Here is a 27,818-nt window from a genome sequence, read left to right on the forward strand (position 1 = left end):
GAGGTGTTATGGTAGCGGGGTATTTCCCCCCCAAATAGTCGAGCAGGGGTTAATAATCCCTCATTTCTCGTGCACCTCGGTGGCAGCAGTCCGCGAAATTTCCAGTATGCATGAACACAACATACTGGAAGCTGCTCTCTGCAAACACAGCGCGACTTTCTGACTCAACTTCACGCTCTTTTGCCATCTTTTTTGCCGGATGTTTATTAGAACATATATTTATCACAGCATTTAAAGCGCAGGCGTTTAAAGTGAGCAGAGGTGAGGGAGGGGAGAGACTGCCCCTTGCAGAAAATAACTTGTGTAAAATGTGAGGTATGTGCACAGCGTCCTGCCACAGTCCCGCTGACAACGTGAAAATTCACTTCATCTTGGAGCCTAAAAACCTGAATTATTGTGGACAAGATGAATTTAAAGCTTCAGTGCATTCTACTGTTCCTCACTTTTTATGTGCAAGATGGATTATCGAGGCATTATGAAGCAAACCTTGGAGCAAATATTCTTTTACAGGTATGTGTTCCTTTTATTTACCTTTATTTCGTGTGTGTGTGTGTGTGTGTGTGTGTGTGCGCGCGTGCGAGCCTTGTTTTATAAAACACACCCATCTGTTAATGATATTAGATTAATTATAATAATAAATAACTTTATTTTGTTCGTATATAATAGCTGTACCCTTTTTCTGCAAAAGGCTTTATCTTGAACATTAAATTTCCTTAAATGTTTTCTTAATCAGCTTTTGCAAACAACCAATATAAGGGACATATATATATATATATATATATATGTTTCCCTATAAAGGGTTTCCACTCTTAAACTTATTTGTTTATGTTAAATTCCCAGCAATGACCAGGGTATGTGGTAATGTATTGACACAGCAATGACTTGTGTGCAAAATTAACATTTGAGAGCAAACCGTGCAGCCCTCACTGGCCCTGTGTACAGTGAAAGCATTTATTTCCAGTTCCACTTCCCCTCCATTCATGAATGGCTTTGATTCAGACTATTTTGACACAAACTCTTGACCAAACCCCTCACATAGGCAGATTGTGGAGATTACTTCAAAAAGGGGGCATTTTGAACAAATGGTGGTGCAAATAAAGCGGTATTATGCAGCTTATCATAACAAGGTGCCTTCAGACTATTTTAAAAACAACCCTGTGCACTTGACTGACTTGCTCACTCTGTTTCTGTTCCAGAGAGTAAGACGTCAAAGCAAACCAACAAAAGCAGTGGTAAGTTATAAAATGTCTTACATATGGTCATGTAATATGAGATTCTCAGTTTCTTAACTCCTAAACATTTCATCTAGGATTGTGGCAGAAAAGTAGAAAGTTCTGCTGCACAAATGTCTATGAATAAACCAAAATTCTCTCTAATCTTTGATTTTTAGTTATATATTGGATGATTTGGTCTCTTTGGTATTCAAACAGCAATTTAAATGAAACCATCTAAACAATTTAGAGGGAGAAAAACTCATAGGCACCTGAAAAATAACGCCTCTATAGATTGCTCCGGATTCGCTCTCACATGCTAGAACCTGAACATAAAGCATTGTCCAAATATCGTCAATATTGCTGTAATGTAGTTCGAAACAGAGGCCAAAGGGTGTAACTACAATTTCTGGGTCCGTCATGTAATGCCTCAGGACATCGTGAAAAAGAGACATCTGCAGCGGATTTGTTAAGTGTCAGCCCCTGCTAAATGATGTATTTTACTATCAAAATTTGGTCCAATTACATTCGGAAAGTCTAGAAGAGAATCACGATTAAATAATTTTATCCACAAGTAAGCGGAACGCTAAAACCGGATTTTAGCTGCCTTGGCTGGCTAGTATACATTCTCTATGGGCCCCACAGTGCAGAAGATCCATAGAGGATCTGGGTAATTTTATCCACAGAAGTCAAACTTTTTTGGCTTTGTGCACTTCTGACATCGCTTTCATAGGAATGAATGGGACCCTGCCTCCAGTTCTCTTTGTGCATCCTTGGTTTCATGTCACAATAGAAATTATAGAAAAAGCCATAATAACAAATTGCACAACCCCAATTCCAAAAAGTGTGGACATTGTCTAAAACATGAATAAAAAAGAGTGCTATGACTTGCTAATCCTTTTGACATATTTAATTGAAAACTTTACAATGTAAATGACAATAAAACTTCTGTTCAAAGTGACAAACTTTTGTTTTTGTAAAAGTGTATCCAATTTTATTTCGTATTTTAGTATTTACAAATGTAAAGTAAAGTACAAGTACCTTGGGAATAAAGTTACTTGATAAGAAGTGAACAACCTTCACAGACTGAAACAACCATCAGCTCCTCCTCAGTAACTCCACTGTGGTTTCCTCGTCAGTTTGCTTCAGTGTTAACTGTGCAGAAATCCCCTGAAAACATACAGTTATTCCGTCTGTAAAGCACAAACCACAGCCTTCCTAAATACCAGCGAGCTGGAGGGCTGATGTGGCTCTCTTCCTCCTGCAGTAATGTGGCCGGTACTGACCAGATTGGTCTCAGCAGGCGCCAGCGTTACCCGAGTAAACAAGAGGAGGACAGAGACACCATGCAGGGAACGGCTTTGTGTTATTTCATTGACTCGTCAGAGCGATGCAGGACAAACTGTGATATGGGGGGGAAGAAAAAGTTGAGTTTTGGGACTTGGGAGAACAGTGAGTTTAAGTCCATGGTTGGCTGTTAGAGTCAGACCTGATTGATTGTGTCACATTGTCAGTTTATAAATATGGCATTAACCCCCAGTTATATTCTGTGGAGATGACAGTCAGACAGCCAGCAGTGGAATGTAACGTAAAGTACATTTAGTAATGCAAATTCAAGATATTTACACTTCTACTCCACTACATCTCAGAGGTAAATATCGTAGGCTACTTTTTTTACTCCACCTCATTTGTCAGTTGAGTTTTAGTTACTTTTCAGATGACAGTTTTTCATCCACTTCCTGTCCAGTAAAAAATACATTTCTCCAGATGTGAAGCTTAAATATTTTGGAACCAGGCGCTGCCATCTTGCGTTGGTGACCTCATTCTGTGCCAGAGTCTGCGAGACAGAGTGAAGCCTTGATGTCGAGTTCCCGCCAAAACACCCGCCTGACTTTTCACGAGTCAATTTCTACCTTCCGTCATGATGTGACAGCCTTTTTTATTGCATCAAATAACTATTCAAATCCAAAATCATCAGAAAAACGATCACTTGAACAAACATCAGCAGGATAAGAACTACCTAAAATGACAGAAACCATCCTTGAGAAAAATGTATTTGACCTCTACTTTGAGTGTTGGCTCATGTCCCATCCACTAACATGGAGGGGGTGGGGTTAATAATCTATACTGCAGCCCACCACCAAGGGTGGTCCAGATGTTTTGGCTTTACTTGTGAGGAGCTGTCATGTAATCCATCTTTATATACAGTCTATGGTCCATACCTGGAGAAATCTTTAATTTTATTCAAACTCACCGTACATTTTATTTGGTTGTCTGTCAATGCCATCATATAACTTTTACTGTCTGGAGTTTTCACTGAGGATTAGAGTTAGTATGGCAGTTAACTGACTAACTCCGTACACATTAATGCAACCGTAATATTAGTCCAAAAACATCATAAAGGCCTATAATAGTATAACACTGTTTGGGAACATTTTACTCCAAGTTGAGTACTTTTGCTTTTCCTACTTTAAATACATGTTGCTGATAATACTTACATACTTACTACTTAAGTAAAGTTTTGAATGCACAACTTTTACTTGTGTTACTCGTGAATTGTTTTCTCAGTCAAATTTTTTTACTTAAGTGAAGGATCTAAACACGTCTTCCGTCACTTCTATCAGCCCACAAAGACCATATTTCTTGCATTCAATGGATAATCAATAATGTGTCTTGTCCCACCTGTGTAATAGGATAGAATTACTTTCTTCTCCAGCCTCTTAAGTGATGTGTTTATGTGTTTGTGATGTCACCAGCTGAAGGTTACAGACTACCATGTGAGGTGTTCAGTGGTGTCCCGCTATGCCGTCACCACAGTCCAGAGTTCAGTATGGAACCAGCTCCACATCACCAAGGAGGCTGCCTTTGAGGTGGACCTGCCCTCCTCTGCTTTCATCTCCAACTTCACCATGTAAGTCAGTCCCACATTCTCTTTCACTGTCTCTCTGTTACCTTCAGTACACAGTGGCATCCTAGCCTGGCTAACGGCAGATTATATCACAAATGAGATCTAGTCTGGCAACGAGCTATTCATTTTTCCGTAGATGAGGCGTATTTATGAACCTACAGAGCCGTTTATTGGGCGCTACGAATGTCTATCATAAGAGTCTTTAGGTAGCTCTTAGCCAATCGTATCAGTTATACCAGATGACGTATGTAGAGCTACAGAAATTTGAGGAAGCATCGAGCATGAACATGACTGATGTTTACATAGCCAGACTAGCCCATCTCTACTTTGAGACTAAAATGATCAATTCTGCTTCTGCAGCGTTTTTCTGCAGCATGTTTTCTGGCTCTGGCTGCTCACAGTCTACCGGCAGTGTTGGTCTGTGTGTCTGTGAGAGAGTGTTGCTTGCTGCTTTGCTTCTCCAGTTCTCACTTTCTGCAAGATTATTTATTTTTACGCCTTATTCCCCCTTCATGTCATTCAGCCACACACATCCACTGATTTTATGGGCAATAGACGAGCTGCTGCGGGTCTCTCGGCGGCTCCGCTGTCCCCCGGCTCGCTGCGAGATCACCAGCGTTACAGCAGTGAGCGGTAGCGGGTTAGTTAGTTGGTAGATTAGGCTTTTGTCAAATCCTGCCGGAAGCAAGGCTAAAACATCCTTTTTCGTGGTGAAACAGGGGTATAAAGTCAAATGTTGTTCTTCTTTTTTAAATAAACTTTGGCTCTAAACTATCTAGAACAGTGGTTCCTAACCTTTTTCTTGATTTTCACCATTGTAAAGTTTGGCAGGGCTAAGAAACGGCCATAGATTGCAGACTGTTTGCAGGTTCGAAATGAAATTTCGAGGCGTGCAAGGCAGTATGGGTATACCCAGGCTAGCGCGTCCCATCATGTGGACATTGCTGATTATCATACCATGTACATTTGCTTATCTATAGTATTGAAAAAAAAGAGAAGAGAATCACACCTGCGCATGTGCATCTGACTCGTCAACTTATCCAATACCTTCCCCAAGGAGGGCGTGTTTTCGGTGTGTTTTGTTGGTTTTCTTGTCTGTTTGTCAGCAGGATTATGGAAAAACTGACCAGTGGCAGTGTAATGACCAGTTTTTCATTAAACTTGGTGAAAGGATGAAGCATGGGCCAAGGAAGAAGTCATTTTGGAGTGGATCTGAAACACGAGGCGGATACTGGATTAATTTGCGCTTTTGTTAACATTGAGAGAAAGACCATTTGTGCTGCATTCATGTAGTGTCATATACATACATACATATAGAATGTTAATTCATTTTTGCTCCAGATTCACTCAGCCTTCCAGACAAATACTGGAAACAGTTATCAACATGTTGTTTAAATGCTCTAAGCAATAGAAAATTCCAAAAATCAAAATATCTAAATTGTTTTTTCCCATGCAGCACAAAGTATCCTGTTGCAACCTCTAGAATAATCTCAGCCTTGTGAAACGTTACAACTACAAACTACAGATCTAGATCATTCAGATGATTTATGGCTTATTATGGCTTGCCATCAAATCTGGCACAAATCTCCAAAATGTCAAGTTTAGTGTCTTAGAGTGGTGTTTTGGAGGAATTCTTAACCATTTTTACCAAATCTCAAGTAAAAAGTCAAATTCAGGACCAAATCTGTGTAACAAATGTTAGAAACCCCCAGAAATTCTACAGCAACGTATGATACATAATTGTCACAAGGTATACACTTAAATAATTTTAATTGATTAACTTATTGATTAATATTACAGATTTATGACCTGACACACAACTTAATGTTCAGGTTCCCAGCTTTCAGATGGTGTTCACCACTTTTATTTGGCATCTACTGTTGACCTGCCCCACAACCACACAATGGTAAGGGGTCATTGTAACAATGTAATAATAACAATTGGATTATACTGTAAAACTGTGATATTTTCTGAAACTGTAATAATTCCCTGAAATCTCTTATCTCATCTGATATTTCCTCACAACAAATGGGAAATTTTTATCCACACATACTGAGTCAAAAGTATTTTACAGGAAATATTATTCCTATAGTAGAAATAATATTGCTGCTAAATGGGGAAAATGTGAAATAAATACCAGCAATGTTCTCGTAAATGGGCAGACTCCAGAAATAAAACTTCAGAGGAGTTATGTAAGGAACTAGAATTCCGGTCCGGAGGAGAGATGCATAATTTGATTACTGAAGAGGGTTTGCTGACCGCTCTTCTCCTTCAAAAAATGCTAAATATAAACAAAACAAATAAGTCAACACTGCAGGCCAAACTCCAAACCTGGAGCTGGATTTGGGAGCGGAAGCAGGTCAGGAGGAGGGGGAACCTGAGGGCAGATGAATACCAGGCTTTGTAAATGCAAAGTCAAGAAAGTTAATAGAGAAAATGACAGGAGTTTGCCCAGTCCCCGCTTTCTCCCCCGCACAGTTTACTGAGGCAGCCTGCCAGTTCAGATACTCTACACACACACAAACACACATGCCTGGATCTACTGTATGTATGCGTGCCTACATGGAGGTAGATTTTTTAAGTATGTGTGAGTCTGGAATTTGTACACGTTTTTTTTTACAGCCGTAATCCTTCACAGACATATTTTCACACTCCTCTACAGCCGTCTGCACATCACCAAATACCCAGAGGAAAAAAATCTGTGGCAAATGTGTTACGTTAGTTCTTTGGCATTTCTGTGTCTGAAACTAAGAATCCTGTGTTCTGTGTGTAGGTCACTGGTGTACAGCAGTTCCTTTACCCCCTCAGCCAGCCACACATATAAATACAAGCACCTCCATTTTTCCACTCGGGCCATTCTGCTCTGTTTCTCAAACAAGACCCGCTTCAAGCCTGCGGGTTTATTTTAGTTAGCCCTTGATGTTTTTTCTCTTTGGATATATTTGCTCAAAGGACTTGACCTTAATTTAGCACCTCTTCATGTGACACCAGCGGTCACAGAAGTCTAGGAAGTGCTCTGTGTGAATTGGATCCCGCTCTTCAGGCGATGGTTTTGGTTGGGATTTTGCCGGGTGTAGCACATAGCGGCACTCCCTCGGAGCGTCATCGGCATGCAAGATCTCTCCTCATTAATGCTGTTTTTCGAGGGAAATTACTCTTTTTCCACTCGTCCTATTTATGACCCCCACCTCACCCTTCACGTCGTATGAACTCCGTTTGTACACGAGCATGATGCGTGTTTGTGAAGCAGCTCTGGAAATACATGGAGCAAAATAAAGTAAATCACCCTCAGCAGCTCAATGCAGGCCCTTACGTGTTTCTGAATGAAATATAATCTGGCTACTGTGAGTCACACAGAGGGCTGTTTCTTCTTCTTTTTCCTCTATCCCATCAGCACCTCCAATGGCAAGGTGTATGTGGCGCAGGTGAAGGAAAGAGCTGCTGCCAGGAAAATTTACGATGCTGCTAAGAAGCAAGGAAAAACAGCCGGACTTGTTGCTACCAAGTCAGTACCAAATTTGTTCTTTTTAACTACCACAAAATAAAAAAAAACTTACATGTGATTTCCTGCAGTGTCATCCTGCTTCCAATCCACTGCTGTGTGTCTTCTTTCCCTTTCACTCTGTTGTGTGTCAGAGAGAGGGAGATCGAGAAGTTTCGTGTGGCAGTGAGTGTACCGTCAGGAGCTCGGGTCTCCTTCTCCCTGACCTACGAGGAGCTGCTGCCTCGCCGACTCGGCCGATACGAGCTCAGTTTGGGTCTGAGGCCGGGACAGCCGGTGCAGAACCTCACACTGGACGTCAGTATAACAGAGCGGACAGGCATCAGTTTCATCAAAGCCTTTCCTCTCAAGACGAGCAGACTGCTCTCCAACACTGCTCAAGGTACAATTTTACTTAATTATTACTTAAGTGGCTTTGAAAGAAGAAACCTTCAATACCTTCATATCAGGTGCTAAGAGTAAGAAGTGCAGCAGAATCTGAAGAGATTTACTTATTCATTTAAAGAGGACATACTATATCATGCTTATTTTCAGGGTCATACTTTTGCAGTTCAATGCATTTTGGGCTTTCAATAGAAGTTATTTACAAGTTTCAAGTGCTAAAAACATGTAATTTTCTCATATTTTCTGTCTGAATATGCCTTTATATACCCATTGCGTTAGAACGCTCTGTCTTAGCGCCTGTTTCTTTAAGCCCAGCTCAGACTCTGATTGGCTCATGAGAAAAATGTGGCACACCTTTATAAAGGTATTTCTCAAGCTGTGGGTGGAGATACTCACATAGGGGCGTTTATCTTCATGAGTTTGTGTGTGACACAGGAAGGGGTGCCAAATTTGAATGGTTTAATTTTAATTTTAATTTTGAGAGTAAGATGAGAAGATAAATACCACTCTCACATATCAGACAGCAGCTGGTTATCTTAGCTGAACATACAGACTGGATACAGGGGGAAACTGCTGGCCTGGTTCTGTCCAAAGGTTACACAGTCCTGGATTCAGGCCAAGAAATAGCCCAGCCTATAATCCCAGATTTTTATTCTTCTTTTCTTCCCTTTAGACAGAGTCAGGCTAGCTGTTTCCCTCTGTTTCCAGTCTTTATGCTAAGCTAACGGGCTTCTGGCTGTAGCTTTACATTTACTGTAGAGAAGAGTATTGATATGACATCCAGTCTCATCTAACTCTCTGCAAGAAAGCAAATCATTTATTTTCCTTTTAAAGGGAAATGCTGCAGATGATTAATTTAATGATTACTATCACATGCATTTAACTATGTGCTTCTTTCCTGCAGGTGATGCAGAGGCACCTGCCTCTACTCACGTACAGCAGAGCACCTGCTGTGCTCGGGTTCGCTACAGTCCCACTCTGCAACAGCAGAACAGCATCTCCTCCAAAGGGCTCAATGCAGATTTCATCATCCAGTATGATGTGGAGCTCAGAGACCTCATGGGTGAAGTCCAGGTCAGGAGAATCTACAAACACATAATACAAATGTACACAAAGAGAGATAATTGCATGTTGTCAAAAATGTTTTATATATTAAATTATATTGAAACATCCCTTACTGAATCCCCCCGTGAGCTGGCTCACCACAGTTCAATGCAGTATAGGGTTTGGCTTCTAATTTCAGATACAGATACATGTGTTCACATTCACCGATATGCAGATATATACTTACAAACATATATAAAAATACAAAAACAATTAAAAAATAAAATATGAGGAAATAAAATACAATGGTTTTTAAAACATAATAAATAAATGAACATAAAATAAATAAACCAATAAAATAGTTATATAAAGATCTTCTAATAATAATAGTTAGAGGACAGGATATGGCATATAATATGTGTCATTCACCCTCTTCGTGATACAGATAAGTCAGAGGAGAAATAAGAGGTTAGATCAGGAGCATCTGGCATGTTTGTCACAATGCAGAAATGTGTGTTTGGTTCGAGTAAAAGTTGTCTTCTTTTTCTCTCAGGTGTATGACGGCTACTTTGTGCATTACTTTGCACCCAGAGGGCTTCCTGTGGTTCCCAAGGATGTGATATTTGTCATTGATGTCAGTGGCTCAATGATAGGCACCAAGATAAAACAGGTAACGTGGACAAACCTCATGGACTACAGCTAAAGCTGTGCAAGTGGAGGGAATAATCAAATATTACATATACTGTAGGGTTTTTTTTATTGCTGCTTTAACAAAGAGAAAAAAATCTCAGTAGTGTGGATATAGTTACTAACAATATAGCAGCTGCAACAGTCACAGTGACATAAAATTACGTAATAATATTGTAATGCGGCCTTTAAATTCAGAAAAAGACGACACTTACGGTATTAGCATATCTAAAATCAAAGACAATATCTTGTCTTACATAATTTAAAACAAGTATTGTCTAGCATTAGCTACAACTTCACCTACACATCTAACATAAGAAAATGTATATTCTGCAAAGATAATGTGAAATTTCTATCAATAATTCTTATAATTTCTGTCAGTAGACCAAGCAGGCCATGGGAACAATTCTTGAGGACCTCAGGGAAGGAGACCACTTCAATATCATCACCTTCTCAGACAAAGTTCACACTTGGAAGAAAGGACGAACAGTTCGGGCGACTCGGCAGAATGTACGAGATGCGAAAGACTTTGTGAAGAGAATAATTGCAGAAGGATGTGAGTTGAATTGTTGTTTGAGAAGTGGCGTTGTAGTTAAGTTGATCACATTTTTCCCCCCTTCAACACTGATTGTTCGTCTCTTCTGTATCAGGGACAAACATCAACGCAGCTCTGCTTTCAGCCGCCCAGCTCGTCAACCCTCCATCCTCGGCCTCTTCCAACCCCCTCTCATCCCGCCGTGTCCCTCTGGTTATTTTCCTCACTGATGGGGAGGCGACCATCGGAGTGACAGCTGGCGACACCATACTGAGCAACGCCAAGAAAGCTCTGGGTTCCTCTTCTCTGTTCGGCCTCGCTTTTGGAGACGATGCAGATTTCCTCCTGCTGAAACGCCTGGCTCTGGATAACCGAGGCGTTGCCAGGATGGTGTATGAGGATGCGGACGCGGCCTTGCAGCTGAAGGGCTTTTATGATGAAGTGGCCAGCCCCTTGCTGTCGGACATCCAGCTGTCATACCTGGATGATCAGGCGTTTGACATCACCCGCTCCCTGTTCCCAAACTACTTCCAGGGCTCGGAGTTGGTGGTGGCTGGGAGGGTCAAACCAGGGGTGAACGATCTAAAGGTGTCACTGTCCGCCACTGATTCAAAGCAACATGTCAAGCTGGAGAATGATGTGTTGGTTTCCCATGCAAAGGGGAACGACAGTGCAGATTCACTAGACTGCTCAGTAGGTACAGATGGGATCTCCAGCTTTGTGCACCGTCTCTGGGCGTATTTCACAATCAAAGAGCTGCTGCTGGCCAAACTGAATGCTACCGACCCCGCAACTCAAAGGTTACTGGCAGAGAAAGCCACCAATCTATCCCTCAAATATAACTTTGTAACACCAGTCACATCTTTAGTTGTAGTTAAGCCAGATGCAGATGAAGCAGCTCAAACTCCAACTACCGCAAAACCCACCACTGCTGCCACAACAACCACGACAGTAACGACCACTGCAACAACTAAAATATCTGCTGCTGCTGCTGCTGTAAAGAAGCCCAGCTCACCTTCTAACCCAAAGCCTAACAAAACAAAGCCAGACCCTCCACAGCCACCTCCAAAGCAAATTAAAAAAGTCACATCCCCAACGACCACAGCAAAAGCAGCAACTTCATCATCAAAGAAAACCACCACAACCTCAAATCCCAGCTCGGTAAAAACTCCTCCAGCTCCGTTCTCTGGTAAAAAACCCACTCCCTCCCTAAATGAATCCAAAACTGCCTCTCCTCCTCCTCCTTCGCCTCCTCCTGCTGCTGGTAAGATACCCACCTCTCTGCTTAATGTCCTTAAAACAGCACCACCCCCTGCACCTGGAAAAGTCTCCACCCCACAGCCCAATGCCTTGAAAACAACCACTCCCTCAACAATGTTCACCACCAGCACCACACCTCCTCTCAGTTCAGCCAGAACCGACCCTGCACCCGTGCCCGGGAGACCCCTTACCCCACAGCCCAGCACAGAGAGGACAGCCCTGCCTTCTGTCAGAGTGACCACGCCCTCCACAGAGGCAGAAAACGGCACCACATCTGCTCCAGATGCTCATGAAATCACAACCGCTGCGCCCGAGCTGTCGTCTCTGCTCACCTCTCCCACCCCGGCGCCGGCTCCGTCTCTAAACGACACAGACATGAACATCGCCACCTTTGTGTCGGCCACCTTTGCTCCCATGCCTGGTGTGACAGATGGGCCTCGACTGTGGGAAGCAGCAGGCCTTCTGGGTAGGTTACACCAGAGGTTCTTTGTCTTTTTTCAGCCTTTACAAGATCCCCCCTGATGTCCAGTATATCCCTTGGAATAATTTGACGTATATTTTACATTTTAAAATCTTAACACACACACATATCAAGAGAAAATGTTTCACTACATGGGCTTAATAATACATGGATTCTGATTATTTAAATTATTTTCAATGAGCCTTTAAAATAGTTTGTGTAAATAAGTATTGATGAATAAAGATCTAATCAGCAAATTATAATATCTAATATTTGTTTATCAACCAATGTTATATAAAGTAAATATTAAGGGTGCAGACTTGTATTTGTTCCTCATTGAATGTTCTTCATCTCTCCACTAGATGTCTCTACTTTCATCCAGAGGAAAGGTGAAACTGAATTTTCTTTTTATATAGCAGTTACAAATCAGTTTTTCAGAGCTTTTAATGACATTTATCTGATAAAAACAACTTCAAATGTAATTAGATACTCTGACAGCTGTTTAATTATGATACAGTATGAAATCAACTGCATGACAGCATTGTAACTGAATATAAATCTATTTCCTGTTCTATCTCTTATAGATATCGACCTGGTGAAAGGTGAGTATCTCTTTAAATGCTTGTTATTCTGTTGGTTCCCTGTAAAATCAGATCAGCTGTCATTGCACATGGCTGTGGCTATCTGTGGCATCTGTAACCATAAACCATAATCTTCATCTCGGTTTAATCTCATTCATTATTATTATTATTATTATTATTATAAATAATAATAATAATAATAATAAACGTCAGAAGGAAGATCAATGATTCATTCATAGCGTTTGTTTTGAAACTGACTTAACAAAGTGCTTCACAATTTAGACATCAAATGAACTGTTTCATAACAAAGATATGGTGGCTCATGTGTAAATAAAATAAATTCTCTTTCTTGCCTCCATTTCCCAGATTATGATGCAACTTATGACTACGACTACGATCTCAGCTATGACGCCTGTAAGTTTCACATTCTCATTACAGGTGATTTTCTACTGTATTTGTTTTTCAGGCCTTAAATACATTTTCTGACTCATTTATAGGGGATGATACTGTGGACACGGGTTCATTTGGTAAGTATTTAGTGGGTGTTATTAACAGCTGAATGTAATTTATTATAGAGACACTGCTTGCGGTATCTGTGTAGTTCTGTCATTGGTTTCAGTGCTGGGGAGTGAGGAGGACTGTCCTTTAGCTGAATGTCTTGTGCTTTTAGATGGTGCTTCATCCAGATTGAGCACCATCCGGGTCTTCTCCTCATCAGGTCGAGAACTTTTATGTTTTTAATTCTATTTTTAAATCAATTTGAATATTTGATGTACTTGTGTTAATGCTCAATCTTGTCTTTTGTAGTTGATGGAGATCCTCATTTTGTGGTCCAGCTGCCAAAGCTGCATCAGAACCTGTGTTTCACAGTCGATGGCCGAGCTAATGATGTCCTCAGACTGTTAGAGGACCCAGAGAGAGGTGAGCTTACTAACAACATCTCTCATGTCAGTCAAAGGGGACATGTTATACTCATTTCAGGTTCATACCTGTATTTTTGAGTGTCTACTAGAGCATGTTTACATTCTTTAATGATCAAAAACATTATATTTCTCATACCGTCTGCTAAATATCTGAAATGCTGTGTCTCTTAAATACCATTCTGCCCTGATTGGTCTTCCACTTCTGCCATCTCTGTGTGCACCACAAGAACTAGAAATGATCATAGTATAAAATACAGTTGCCCATGAAGTTGGAATAATTTTGTTTGCAGACACAATCCTTTGTTAATTGTGGTTTCATTTTCATTATGATATGATAGGAAGACATTGATTTATAAAGTTTTAAGAAGATATATTCTTTATCTGTCAAGAATAAATCACATTGTTCAATCATTTCATGGAAAGAGGTTAAAAAAAATGTATTCCAACTTTATGGCTGACCGTGTATTTTAACCATGTGGCATTTCTAGACTTTTTAAGTTATTGGACTGTAGTGAAACGACTTGGTCTTGAGAGCTTGTTTAAAAGCACAGTTTTTGAATACAGACTGTGTGAATCGAGTGTTTCGATACTGTCAAAGTACTTTTTAAGAGCATATTTTTAGATCAACTAATGTCAAAAGCATCACAGTTAGCCTTGACTCGTGTACCAAATGTGTGTTCCCTTCCTTCTATAGGAATCATTGTTGATGGCCACCTAATGGGAGCTCCCTCCAAACACGGTGCAGAGGACCGACCCCGAACTTACTTCGACCGGCTCACCATTTCCTCAGCCACAGGCGGCTCTGGTGACATCATGATCACACTCTCACTGGACGCTGTAGTGGTGGAAGGAGAAGGGCGGGACGATCTTCCCATCAATCAGATGGGGGCGGTGACGAGGCAGGGCGTGACGGTCGCTGTGGACAACCACCGCAGCTGCTGGATCGAGCTGGCCAAAGACGTGCGCTTCCTGGTTCTGTTCCACCACTATAAACACCCCAGCTACCTGCAGATGGCTCACCTGGGTTTTTACATCACAGATGGACGAGGGTTATCTGCTTCAACCCAAGGCCTGCTGGGTAAGTACACATCTGCCCACTGATTGTACTCACATCCTAGAAGTAAAAGTACCAATACAAGAAAGTACAAGTCCTTCATTCAGAGTCCTAAAACTGTTCCCAGACAAATGTATTTAAAGTACTTATTCTGCAGAAAAAGTGACTTGTGACTTGTAAATTTTAATATTTGATTGGTGCAAGTATCAAAGCTCTGTACTCAGCTCTCGTCATACATGATGATTGAAAGGGATCGCTTTAGTATAACTCTATATTTTATTTGAAAATTTGAAAATCTTGCATATAGAACAGTACTTAATATGAATAAAATGTTTATTTAGTATAGCCCCTTTCACAGCCATCAAATAAAGAATAAAAACAACAATATAATGCCACAAAAATGTGCAAATAATACAAAAAGGTAATAAAAACAACATGGCAATAAAGGCAATAAAGATAAAACATGTAGGACCATGAATAGAAGCAAAAGCACATACACAAAGGACACCAGAAAGAAAAAACAGAAGAAACAAACACAAAACTTCTCATGAGATAAAGGTCAGTATGAAGAGGTGGGTCTTCAGTAGCTTTTTAAAAGTTTCCACAAAGGATGTCTGAAAGTAGAGTTTTAGAGCTACTACTTCAAAGGCGTGGTCACCTTTTGTTTTCAGTCGAGGGTTAGTAGCAGAAGATCTAAGTTTGGACTAAATCTGTTTTTTTGAGGTTTTTCCCCTGGCTGATGTGAGGGTCAAAGGACAGAGGGTGTAGTACCATGTGCAGTCTGTAAAGCCCTTTGAACAAATCTGTGATTTGTGATTTTGGGCTCTATAAATAAAACTGACTTGACTTGACTTGGGTAAAAATGGATGGAGGAGGTCACATATGACCATGCAGGGCTCTATATATGAAAACAAGAGCTTCAAACTGAATCCTAAAAACCTGACACCTCCTTTAATTTTATTTGATGAAATGCACTTAGTTACCTTCCACCACTGTTTCACCTCTCATTTTATCTGTAGGCCAGTTCCAGCACGCTGATATGAGTGTAACGGCGGGGACGGACTATCTGGATGGAGGAGCTCACAATGAGGCGATTTCAGCCAGGGGGGTCCTGAGGTGGGGATCAGAGCACATGGCGGTCACCTTGCAGGACAAGACGCTGAAAGACACAGTGCGGAAACGCCACATAGGCAAGTGCTGGGTGGTGCCCAAGGCAGAGATAGAGAGACTACTGGGTCATCCATACGAGAGCTACGTGGTGGATCGTGTGTAATTCTAGCCGGGTCTGCTCCGCCTTGTTGCCTCTCCGCTGCTGCACGGCTCGGCTCAGGTCACAGCAGGTATTATGGCTTGGTTACTGGACAAAGGATGAGCAAAGAACTGGGACTCTGTGAGGTTAAAATGACACGTTGTCACACATTGTCTGCTGTTCTGTATGGAGCGGCAGGTGGGGGTACAAAAGAGGAAAAGAGAGGGTGGCAGTTTAAGGGAGAGGTGTGGTTCAACAAAGATAGTGAAGGACTGAACGATGCAGTTGTTCTCCATCAGTGTGTTCTGTATCTACTGACAGAGACATGATGTTCTCCTGTCGCATGGCAACCGCAAAATGTCCATGTGTGCCACAGCTCCAAAATGTCTTTCACACCAACTCTACTCACGACTTTGAAGATCAGATTATTCTTATATTGTATCGTGGAATGATTATTAGGCAAAGCCAGATTCTTGTAATTATTAAAAAAAATCTGTAAGTTGTATTTTTCTAGTACAAGTGTATATAAAATATTATTTTATGTATGTGTAGATAATCTTCCCACGCAACTCATCACAAAACAGAGAAATCAGGGCCTTTCCAGGTTTGCCATGTGCTTTTTATTTTTCTATCATTTCATTCATAGTTTAATTCATTTTATTTGTTACACAAGACATTAGGCATTGCTCACGTACTAGTGATCAAACAAGGACAGTAAGTTTTCTACTACTCAGCCTCAACTATTTCTTTTGTCAATTTTCAAAGGGATATTGTCAATAGTGGTTTCCAAAAAGGCCGAAACTGGATGAGAATTAAAACAGTACAACCACACGAGGCTTTTGTTTTCAATAAATTAAAAAAGGGAGAGAGGACAGTATCTGATGCTGAGGAAGGGCAGGGGAGGGAGGGCTTCAGATATGTTCAAAGAGTAAACAGTATTCCAGTTTTTATCAGATAAACATGTTTCCAGGATTAAGACCACACACAATGTTGAATGACGCACAGTGTGAACACACAGCTGTATAGATTTTTCAGCTCCACCACTGACTGACTGTTGCTGTTATCCTTCCATCAAAACCTGTTTCTTAGGAATGGTAATAATCATATTTAAATCATGATGCAGCACTGGAATGATCACTGAATAAGGTGAACGTAACACATGACACAGCAAATAACAAACAAAAACAAAATAATTTCTGTGTGCATCACTTTTTAAGATCCATTATTATCATCAGAACATAATCTAATAGCATAGCATATTCAGCATTTTGACATAAACCTTCTCACAATACATCAGTGAAATTCAAATAAATAGAGCATAACAGTAAGATAACACCCCAAACGCACGATAACTTTGTTTAGAGCTGCTAAGGGATTCGTCGTGGTGGAGATAAAGTGAGATGCTCGAGTGTTTTTAGAGGAAGCAATCAGGGCATCTCATCTGTTTGTTGTTGATGTGAAACAAGCCACAGAATCAATCTGGCTGTGAGTGAGCGTGCACTGCAGAGATCTACACTCAGGTGTACAGTAACAGCCCTGATAGAAAACAATATCCCTTCTGTAGCATACAATCACATCTGCAGAGCAACGCACACTACCAAACTGCACTTTAAACATCGTCAGCAACTTTTGCCAATAACAGCAACAGCGTTTTTGGCACTAGACTGACCTGCCTCTAATGGTTAGTTAACATAAAGCAGTTTAAAAACGTTTGAATAAGACCCCAAATTAAGGCTACAACCAAATAAAAGCATCTTGGTTCGTTCTTGCGGGGCACACCTTCATCTGTGGCTTCACACCTTTGCTACAAAGTCTTTTAAAGTTATGGGAGTATCCAGCTTATTTAACAACTTCATTTTATTTTTTTTTGTCCCTAAGGGGGGAATGCTTTACCTAAATCACATACACAAGGGTTGAAACAACCAAGACACAATCTGGTGCTTTCACTATGAGCCAAAATTTCAGTCTTCACCCTCTTCACTCAAAAAGTGAAACTTTCCACAAACCAAAAACATTTCCCACATACATTCTTTTCCCGCACTGCCTCACTTCCTCGCATCTCAACAAGCCGTCATTAATTTTATTTTCCTCACTCTTCCAGAATACTTAATAGAAAGCCCCTCCTAACACTAGAAAAATCCTCTCCGTGCCTCTTTTGCTTCCCTTTTTATTCAACTTGAAGACCACAGTTTCAACCTCAGATCTGTAAACTTCATAACTTCAGCCAGTGAAATGTGCACCAAATATATAGAAATAAAACTCTTCAATAATTTAAAATGTTAGAAAGTAAACTATTAAAATTCAAAATTGACATTACGCAACAGAGATAAACGAACAGTTTTTTTCGGGGGGGTGGGTGGTTTGGGTTGGGGGTGACAGTTAATAGCCACTGGTTAGCTTGCCTGCTAGCACAGGGAACACAACAGCATTGCAAAGTGAGCACTATCAGTTGACAGAACAGCCCATTTATATGTAATTTTTCATCACATTTTTTTTTGCCTGACCAACAGATTTTGCCAAAAGGAGCGGCGTCTTTTGACGAAAACACAGGTAAAAGACCAAGTAAGAGAAAAGTGAAAGCAGGGTTGACAGGAGCGATGTGTGGAATGGTCCAGCCGTCATACCGCAGTGTCGATTTGAGTCTATGTACAATACTACTGTGTGTAAAAGATGCATGCATGTCAACTGGAGGTGACCCTTCCAGAGGATTCTACACTAAGCCATTACAAATCTCTCATGTCAGAGCTCGCCGTTCACGCCTCTCGCTGCTATCAATCTTCCGCCCGACCTCTGATATGAGGAGAAAGACGTCACAGAAAGAATGAAATGCTTTTGAAAATCGCCAACAACAAGTAATAAATTCACCTCTAATGATAATAGTTAAGACATGATTATACTGTAAATTCTACAATGGAATGAAAGACCGTATCAACCCTGCTTTTCAGTGACAGAGATAAGGAGTGTGAGTATTTGAACAGCGTGTGTGTGTGTGTGTGTGTGTGTGTGTGTGTGTTTGTGTTTGTGAGCATTTATGTGTTTGTGTCAAGAGAGAGAGGGACGTAAGGAAAAGGAGGCAAACAGCAGAGGGCCGGCAGAGCCCAGCAACACACACCCTCTCTCCGCCACGCTCCCACCCGTTTGTTTTTTAAAGGACTGCCCAGGCAGCCCAGGCCCTCTACCGCAGGCTCTGCCGCCTCTTTTCGCCCCTTTTTCGCCCCGCCTCCTCTCCCGGCCCCGCCCTCTCTCTGAAGCCCCTCTACCCGCTCACTGCTCATCCTCCCCAAACACGTCGTTCTGTTTGCGCTTCATGTTCTCAAAGTCAAAGTCGCTCCCGGTCATACGTTTGTAGATGTCTTTGATGTCGTTGCAAGTTGTCTCGAAGTGAGTGGTGGCATCGTAGGACCTCGAGGCGAAGACCTGGGAAAGATAAAATAACAGGACTGAGAAACCAGCCACGCTAGCGGCTCTTTCAGGCTGAGGCCGGAGATATAACTCCTGTTTAACTGTGTGGTCTCGAACATGAATGCCATAATTCACTTACTTGCCTCTGTACAACGTGTGACACTTTCACTGGAGCTACCGGACACGTATGGCAGCCATCAAGCGCACATGAACACATAGTTAACAGCAATAATATCTCCGGCCTGAGGCTGCATTCACACCAAGACAGACATTGTGTTGACTGTGGTGTGGGAATGTCACTTAAATGGCCCATTTGTGTGACGTCATGTTGCTGACTTTAAAGGTGAAAGTGGTTTGCCAACTGCCGTTAAACAAGCGACTGCGTGCCTTATGGCGGGTCATCACAACCACGATCAGTCTCTCTTCCATCTTCACAATGGCTTGTTAAACAGCAGAATGCTACGATGCTTCAGGGTAAACAAGGTTCTTATTCCCCTAGTAGGACTAGTATTCCCAATCGTAGCGTGATGTTGGGTTGCGTTTCTCCCAAAGGCGATTCTGTTTCAACTTTTTGTTGCAGGGCCTCTGCAGTTTATTGCAGCATCCCCTGTGGTCCCCACTGCCACAGCCTAAATGCTTTCAAATGAATAGGAGGACTGGCATTTTCACCTCAGCACAGTGACAATTCTGATGTTTAGCAGGTAATCCTTACCATGCTCACCATCTCACTTTAGCCTGTTATAATGCTAACTTTGGCAAAAACTACACTGACACAAAAATGAGGCCGCTGGAAATGTCAATACATTAGAATGTATCCTCTTGGGACCTTGAGTACCTGGAGCAGATTTAATGGCAATGCATCCAAAAGTTACACATATCTGCCTCAAACCCTTATTGTGATGCTACGATTCCAAAAGAGTTGATACACTGCGTAAACCGTAAATAAAAACAGAATACATCCAATTCATAATGATTATATATTTACAAAAAAAACAAGTTTATCAGTTAGAACATTAAATATCTTGTATTGAATTGAATTAAGTCACAAAGAATTTGCAAATCATTGCATTCTGTGTTGATTATGTTTTTCACAGTGTCCCAACTTTTGGAGTATCAAGGTTGTTGATAAAAAGTCACCAGAGTCATTAGGATTATTAGGAAATCATTATATCCAATATCCAATTAATCCAAAATATAGCAATCAATTTAACAGCTGAGTGAAAGTATGACCTGCTGTTAGCACTACAGAAAAGGTCAGGGGACCATCTAAGTCAGTAGGATTCATCCGCTGGGGAACATGAAGACTGTACAACACTTCATGGCAATCCATCCAATAGTTGTTGAAATATTTCAGTCTGGACTACAGTGGTGGACTGACCGACCAATACTGCTATCCACATAGCCACACTCCTAACATACTGGCTATAAGCATCAAATATAATTGAGTTTTTCCTCAGAAAACTTTTTTGATCTTACCTGGCTTTCAGTACCATCATCTGTGGGCTCATAAAGGTCACTAATGGCCACAAACCTGTAAAAAGAAAAAAAGAAAAGAAAAAGGATGAAATCAATGAGTGCTATTACAAGGCTTCTTAAATATTTTGTGAATAAATACTATATTTGTTGAACCATAAACAAATGAATTGTTAAGATGCTGACTTTTGGTCTATGGGCTCCAGCAGCTCCAGAGCCGGCTCTATCTCAGCCTCGGGCTCGCTGGTTTCCACTGTGGTGCTGACGATGGCGATGTACTTCCCCTGGGCGGCCACGTTGTGAGCATAGGAGATCATGCACACATAGATGTCTGGAGAATTGACAAAAGGGCTTCAGATTAATAGAAGTCAAGTCAGAGTTCCCTAAAGGCTGCATTACAGGGGAGATATTACTTATAATTTATTACTTATAGATATTGCTTTTCCTTATTTTCTGCCATAAATATAATGTTACAATGTCGGATGAAATCTCCAATCTTGGTTGCTCCCTAATTTCAGATCACATTCTTGCATGTTTGATTGTGTAGATTTTGATTTCTTAAGCTGAAACTGCTAATTTTTGCAATGTAAAAAGTGCTGCTATACTCAGTTACAGTCAGCTGCAATGACAGGTGGTACAGAGACACCGAAAGGGCAGATTTGAAGGACTCAAAGATGCAAACCAATCAGAGCAGACTTTTTTGAGATTTTTTGGGAGGGGGCTTAAAAGAAACAGGCACTAAAACAAAGCATCTCAGAAAGAGGGGGGATAGAGGTGCAATAGTCATGAAAAAAGAAAATATAATGTTTTTTGAACATTAAACCATGTAAACATGTTTTGGTAGAAACCCAAAGACAAGTCTGAACATGAAAATGAGCATTATAAGTCCCCTTTAACTGATTGTTTGGCCACTTGGGGGAGTAGAACAAGCTCTTAAGAAAACACTAATTTATTATCCCCTTTAAAAGTTCTTTTATGCTGAACTTGGCATTTATTTGTGTTTCTGGCCACCTTGAATATATCCAATATTCATACCCTCCTTTTAGTCATGTTCGGTCACGCAGTGGTGAGCAGGTAGTGTAGCTAATTTTTAAAGCGTATTTCCTGAAAACATCCAGCTGCATCTGGAATCAAGCTGATGAGAGCCGTGAAAGTGAATCTCTTTCACATACAAGAGAGCCATTGTCAATTTAAGAACATTGATTATATCAGCTTTAAGAGTTAAAGGAGGAGTGTGTAGGATTTTGAGGGATATTTTGGCAGAAATGGAATATAAACTATGTTTTTATTGGTGTATAATCACCTGAAATTAAGAATTGTTGTGTTTTTATTAGCTTAGAATTTGTCCTTCGTATCTGTAGGTTTGCCATGTTGCACGGCCAGGTTTCTATGGTAGATCCTGAACAGACAAACCAAATACTGGCTCAAGAGAGGCCTTTTTGCCTCTTTACATTACCTTTTATGAACCCCGCAGGTTCTTTACACACTTGGAGAGGGAGGAGTATTCAGTCTAAAACCTCACTGCTAAATGCCACTGAATCTTACACACTTAACATTTAAAAAAGCTAGTTGTTAACATACAACATGTTTTTATTGCTTAAGAATAAAGCTATGTGGGGACTTACATTTCTAAATATACATTACTTGATTTTCCACATAAGAGTGCTCCTGATATCTCCAGGGCTTAAATTCAAATCAATTACATTAAACAGAAAGGCCATCTTTGTTTGTGATGTTGCTTCTCCGATTTCTAAGAACTAAATGTTCTGGAGTTTAGCTGAATCGTTCAGCGGCGTTAATGATCCTTACCTGAGTTGCGGTTAACCTGATTCTGAGGAATAATGATCTGGCAGGAGTTGGCGTCATTAGTGTTTTTGATGGGGTGGCTGAGGACGCAGATCACACGGATCACCTGACCCGCCTTGCGGACGCGGTCTGCGATGTAGCTGGGGTCACAGATGAGCTGCTTACAACGAGCAACCTGCAGCAGGAAAGAGATGGCATGCTGCACTTTAGAGGATTTACTATCTTATCCCTTTTACGGGGGAACAAACACAATTACATTGTTAAATTTGCACAATCACGGACAATAAACAGCGTACCTCGCCCTCGGACTTCACTCCAATCACATGGCCACCTTCCATCACGATCTCATCCACTGGTTTGTTCAGCATGTAGGTCCCTCCATAGATTGCACTCAATCTAAAATGACATGTGAATAAAAACTGTTAAATCACAGAGCAAGGTTGTACTAGGGCTGCAACTGCAATTATTTCCGTTATTTGATTAATCATTTGGTTTATAAAATGTCAGAAAGTAGTGAAAAATATCCATCCCAGTTTCTCAAAGTCCAAATTGATGTCTTTAAATTACTTGTTTTAGTCAGTCCAAAGCCTAAAGATATAAATAAAACAAAGAAAGAAATCAAAGAAATCAGGAAATCTTCATATTTCGAAGGCTGAAAACAGCATTTTTCTGCCTTTTTTCTTTGAAATAGAGAAGAAACAAGAAACAAACAAGAAATAATTAAGAAAAATGTTGATGTTGTAATCTTTAAAGTAATAAAGCACTATGTATAAAAAATATATGAACAGTAACCTGGCAAATCCCTGCGGCAGCTCTCCCAGACCGTATAGGGGGTAGAGGTAGGGGCTCTTCCCGTACCGAGCCAGCGATTCACTGTACAGCTTGATACGATTGACCGTGTCCAAACAGGGAACATCAAGATAGCTGAGGGGGGAGAGAAAACAAGATGATGAACAGGAATACACAGAAATAATGAGATATCTCTAATTCTATACATTTTACAGCATTTTACTTTAACTTTTCACTATTGTAAAAAATTGTATTGTTAATTGCAATTGTCATACAATAATTGTTGCATCATTGCTCTCATTTTCATTGAAAAAATATATAAAAATGAGTATGATGTGATGTTTTGCAAGGATCTGTACCAATAAAAGTTTTTTTCTTAAATCTGTAAAATATGACTTGCATGCTGGTACATCTCTGCAGCACCAAAATACTAAATTCAGAAGATATTGTGAAACATAATATGCCTTAAGAAAATATTAAACCTCCTGTGATTTGGTAATTGCATAAGTTTCATATTGCAATTTCGATAAAATTCTAATTCATTGTTCAGCCCAATTTTAATCTTCAACTGGTCAATTTAGAATACATATTTGACATCAAGTTTAATTAAACCCCTGAGTAGAGCAAATATTCTTCAGTTATTACATGTTTAAATTATGAATGCAGCCGTTAATGACTTGATGAGAGGTTATGTTTGACATTAAGCTGTTGTTCGTACTCATCTGTCCTGTAGAGGGCCAGGGCGTGGCCGGTGAAGTCAATGACATCTTGGCCGAGGTCAAACTTCTTGTAAACATCCCTCATTGTTGTGGTTTTGGGGTCCACGCCCTCAAAGGTTTTGGGGTCATTCTCGTCAAAGTTGGCCACAAAGACTAAGAACTTCCGAAACCTTCGCTTCTCAAACATTCCCATCAGATCTGGAAATCCAAACAAAGGCTTTAAGATGAAGTACATGATCACTTTAATGTGACTTAAATGACTCTTTGAACACTTTATTGTAGGAGTTAATATGAATCTGCATTTGTTTACATATCATGTTCTTAATACTTGTAGCATTCCTGCAAGTTTCTATATTTTATAGTGAGTAACTTACAATTGTAAATAAGTAGATAAATGAAAAAATAATAAGGTTGAAAAAAATAGACTAGTATGATGATGTATGTACATATATACACTTACTGTACATAGACAGGACTATCCCATATATACAAACCTACGTATATCTACGTATACATCTGCACCCTGCATCTTAAAAAAATAATAATAAAAAACAGAAAATTCAGGGCTATATACTGTAATATTATTTAATTGTGTCTCATATCAAATCCATTTATTCCATAGTTTCAAATATTCTTGTTCTTGATTTCTGATTCTATAAGTTATTCTTTTAATTTCTAAAATAATATTTACTTTTACTCTACTCTTGACAAAGATATATTTAAGCAGCTTACTTGAAGCTAGTGCCTCAGTCTCGGTTGACGGCACCTTGTAGATCTTTCCTCCTTTGTAGACAAAGCTTCCCTCCACGACTTTAAAGTCCAAGTACCGTGTCACTTCTGTGTATAGCAGCATCTTCACAAGCTGACCTGAAATCACACAGACAAATACATTACATATCATTAGTCATCATCAAAGATTCTGCCTTAATAGACTCAAGATGAAGAAAGCCACTTCCCCTATAACTTATTTTTGGGCCTTATCAGTAAAACTAATTGTACATTAATTGCTTATCTATTTCCTCAGTATATGATGAGTGTTCCTAGGGAGTTTTATGTTCAAAATCTGTGACGTGGGACTAACCGTTGGCCATGAGAAACTTGGGGATGAGGTCAACGTTCCAGTCCCTTCCTCTGCCCATCGACTCGGGCGGGCTATCTGGAAGATTGAAGCGCTTGTACAGCTGTGAAAAAACAGCAGTAAAGAGAAACATAAGCAACATCCTGAGAGGGTAAAAAAATCTACAAAGTTGACAGAAGCTAAATCATTACGGAGGATGAGGGCGGTGAGACAATAAAAATGGCAGCTGATGCACAATAGCACGGGAAAGTAAAATGAGATGTACTGAGGGATATAAAATATATTGATTGTTTTTTATAGATCCCCGGAGCCCTTTACCTCCTCCAGAGGGGTGATGGAGGAGCTCTCGCCACCATAATAGGGGTTCCTGTCCATGTGCAGCACCTTTTTCCCATTCACAGACATGATCCCGGAGAGAATGCATTCCTGCATGAAACAAGATTAATAACATGACATCAATTCTTTTTCAAAAATGAAAGAACTTTAAGAAAGGAGGTCTCTTAAAAGGAAAGAAGAGAGATTTAATAGATGACATAAACGCCTGTTACAAGGTTTTGACAGAAGGCTGCAGGGAGGATAGAAGGAGCGGTGTGCGCATGCGCGACTAGACCGTTTCACCCATGTATCTACTGTAATAATAATAATAATAATAACAAAGTTCTTGAAATTAATAATTATATCTGAATAACATCATCACGTTATAAAATACAGATTATTATTGCTATGCATTCACAAAAAGGTCATTAATACCTTATATAAAACTACAGAAATGTCGACTTTTATGCAGATTAATACCACATAAAATGTGTCCGGCATGTTACTGCCGCATTGGGTGTGATAAGTGAGGGGAATTGCAGCAGTGAAAGGCTCAGTCGTTTAATAAACCCGTGCTCAGGCCTGCGCCAACCTCAGGATGGAGGCCTGTCTATGCAAAGAGGACCATGACACACTGGGGTTACGCCTAAAAGATGCTACTGGGTGTAACACAACACTGAGCCGGCCGCGAGAACAATAAAATAACTACTGGACGCACTGCTTTGCTTCCTGTCACGTACAAGCAAGGGTCGAAGTCCAATTTAAAACACATTTTCTAATCATTAATAAGCACACAGAGAGGGATGCAGGGAAGCTTTCACTTCTGGGATCGGGTAGATAAGGAAATAAATGGCTGTATTAATCACATGCAAGATCGCACATCATTTTCGTGCAAAAGCGAAATGAAGCTTGACTACTTACTGTGAGTCCGGTGCCCAAAACGATCACATCATATTCCTCATCCATGTTGTATCACCGCCTCTCCCGTCTCGCCCTCTTTTTGCCTTGAGAAATGAAGGGTATCGGAGGGGAAAAAAGAAAAATCTCCAGTGAATCCACAGGAAAACGGGGGGGTTTTGACTCCCTTTTCTCTGCGCGAGTGCTTTAAAAACGGCTCGTTCAAGGTTAAATTGTTATTTATTTATCATCAGGTATTAGTGGCCAATGGAATAAAACTGTCCACACTGTCACCGGCGAGGACGACCAAAGATGGCCCTGTTCGTGGAGCACTCCAGAACAATGTCAGTGCGCGTCGGGAAATAGTGCCGCACCCTCCTTCCCATTTCGCCACACAATGGAAAGAAAAAGCTGACTGTAATATGAAACCCTGGCTTTTAGCAGGCGTTATCGAGCGATTATACACACGTTTAGTGCCGTTTCATACTTTGACTTTGACTTTTACCTTTATTGTCATTTTTAAACACATTTTGTCCAAGTCTGTGCGGTCTTTATTTCCTTTTCTGTCCTGCTTTCCAGTTGTAGGCGCAGCGTTACGCGGATGCAGGCAGTTGGTATCCCTCCGCCGCCACAGCTGTGTGGATGGGAGTTGCTTTCACTGACTTTAATGCAAGCAGGCCTCTTTTCAATAGGAAAAATAGTTCACATTTTTTAATTTTGTTGCTTTTTTGTTTGTTTGTTTGTTTTGCTGTTATTTATAAAAGCAACACATGTGGTTAACCAGACATGATGGCATGAGGAGTGAAATGCCCAAATTTAAGAGTGGGTCAGCACCATGGACAGTTGCCAGGTATGTCTGTCATTCATTGAGGAAGCCGCATTAAACACATGATCTGTCTCTTTATGGTACATTCAAGAATATGACAGTTTATTGTTTTAGGAGCAACTGTTCTGCTGAACACTGCACTTTCATATCCAACCAGAAGCCACTGGTGGAGAAAGTGTTCAGATCATTTAAAAGTAATAAAACCACCACATGCATTAAAACCCCCACTTAATTAAATTTGTCAAGATATATTTGAATTTTAGTAGTTTGTATGCCGTAAAATCTTCCTTGTCAGTGTTTTACTATCATATATGATGTTTTTGGATTAATATTACTACTGCACTACTGTTTACTGTATGTTGCATTTTACCACTGTGCTAATTTTAAATTATTTATATCCTATTAGTCAATTTAATCTATCTTAATGCATCACATTCTATAAGATCATCATATGTTTGTAGGGTCTCTAAAAAGTTGGAAAAACAGCTGCTTTCAGCTTTATTCCAGCTGATCCAGAGTTTATTTAACTTAACCTGTCATTTTACCCCTCAGTTAATCACAAACAAATATTAGTATCTCAACAAATGCAGCAGTAAACATACACAGTAATACGTATTCATCTAAAAACATCATAGTAAAATAGTGACAGGGACCATTTTACTGCACAGTGACTACTTTTACTTTTCATACTTTTAAGTACAAACTGCTGATATAT

General features: G+C 40.3%; 2 protein-coding genes across 2 annotated transcripts; one reads left to right on the plus strand and one right to left on the minus strand.

Moving 5' to 3' along the window:
* Positions 1 to 393: 393 nt before the first annotated feature.
* itih6 (inter-alpha-trypsin inhibitor heavy chain family member 6) lies at positions 394 to 16,602 on the plus strand (the record flags this gene model as incomplete). Its single annotated transcript, XM_059333049.1, has 17 exons — positions 394 to 510; positions 1,197 to 1,232; positions 3,968 to 4,122; positions 7,514 to 7,624; positions 7,756 to 8,003; positions 8,910 to 9,079; positions 9,603 to 9,719; positions 10,121 to 10,292; positions 10,387 to 11,997; positions 12,354 to 12,380; positions 12,576 to 12,593; positions 12,939 to 12,986; positions 13,070 to 13,099; positions 13,243 to 13,290; positions 13,380 to 13,493; positions 14,190 to 14,573; positions 15,569 to 16,602. Coding segments are annotated over 17 exons (3,660 nt in total), but the record flags the coding sequence as incomplete, so codon positions are not given.
* gdi1 (GDP dissociation inhibitor 1) lies at positions 16,396 to 26,608 on the minus strand. Its single transcript, XM_059333156.1, has 11 exons — positions 26,302 to 26,608; positions 25,384 to 25,491; positions 25,069 to 25,168; positions 24,720 to 24,854; positions 23,987 to 24,185; positions 23,272 to 23,403; positions 22,776 to 22,875; positions 22,483 to 22,654; positions 20,860 to 21,004; positions 20,677 to 20,731; positions 16,396 to 19,215 (listed from the first exon to the last, which is right to left on the minus strand). Exons 1-11 carry the CDS (start codon positions 26,344 to 26,346, stop codon positions 19,063 to 19,065), a joined length of 1,344 nt encoding a protein of 447 aa, XP_059189139.1. The 5' UTR covers positions 26,347 to 26,608; the 3' UTR covers positions 16,396 to 19,062.
* Positions 26,609 to 27,818: the final 1,210 nt, after the last annotated feature.

Source organism: Centropristis striata, chromosome 5 (genome assembly GCF_030273125.1).
Source record: "Centropristis striata isolate RG_2023a ecotype Rhode Island chromosome 5, C.striata_1.0, whole genome shotgun sequence".
Lineage (NCBI taxonomy): Eukaryota > Metazoa > Chordata > Actinopteri > Perciformes > Serranidae > Centropristis > Centropristis striata.

Coding starts and splice junctions, on each gene's coding strand:
- gdi1 (XM_059333156.1), bottom strand. CDS start 26,346: ATGGATGAGGAATATGATGTGATCGTTTTGGGCACCGGACTCACA. Junction 25,169..25,383: donor CCATCACCCCTCTGGAGGAG/GTAAAGGGCTCC, acceptor GTTTTTTCACAG/CTGTACAAGCGCTTCAATCT. Junction 22,876..23,271: donor CTGCCGCAGGGATTTGCCAG/GTTACTGTTCAT, acceptor ATGTCATTTTAG/ATTGAGTGCAATCTATGGAG.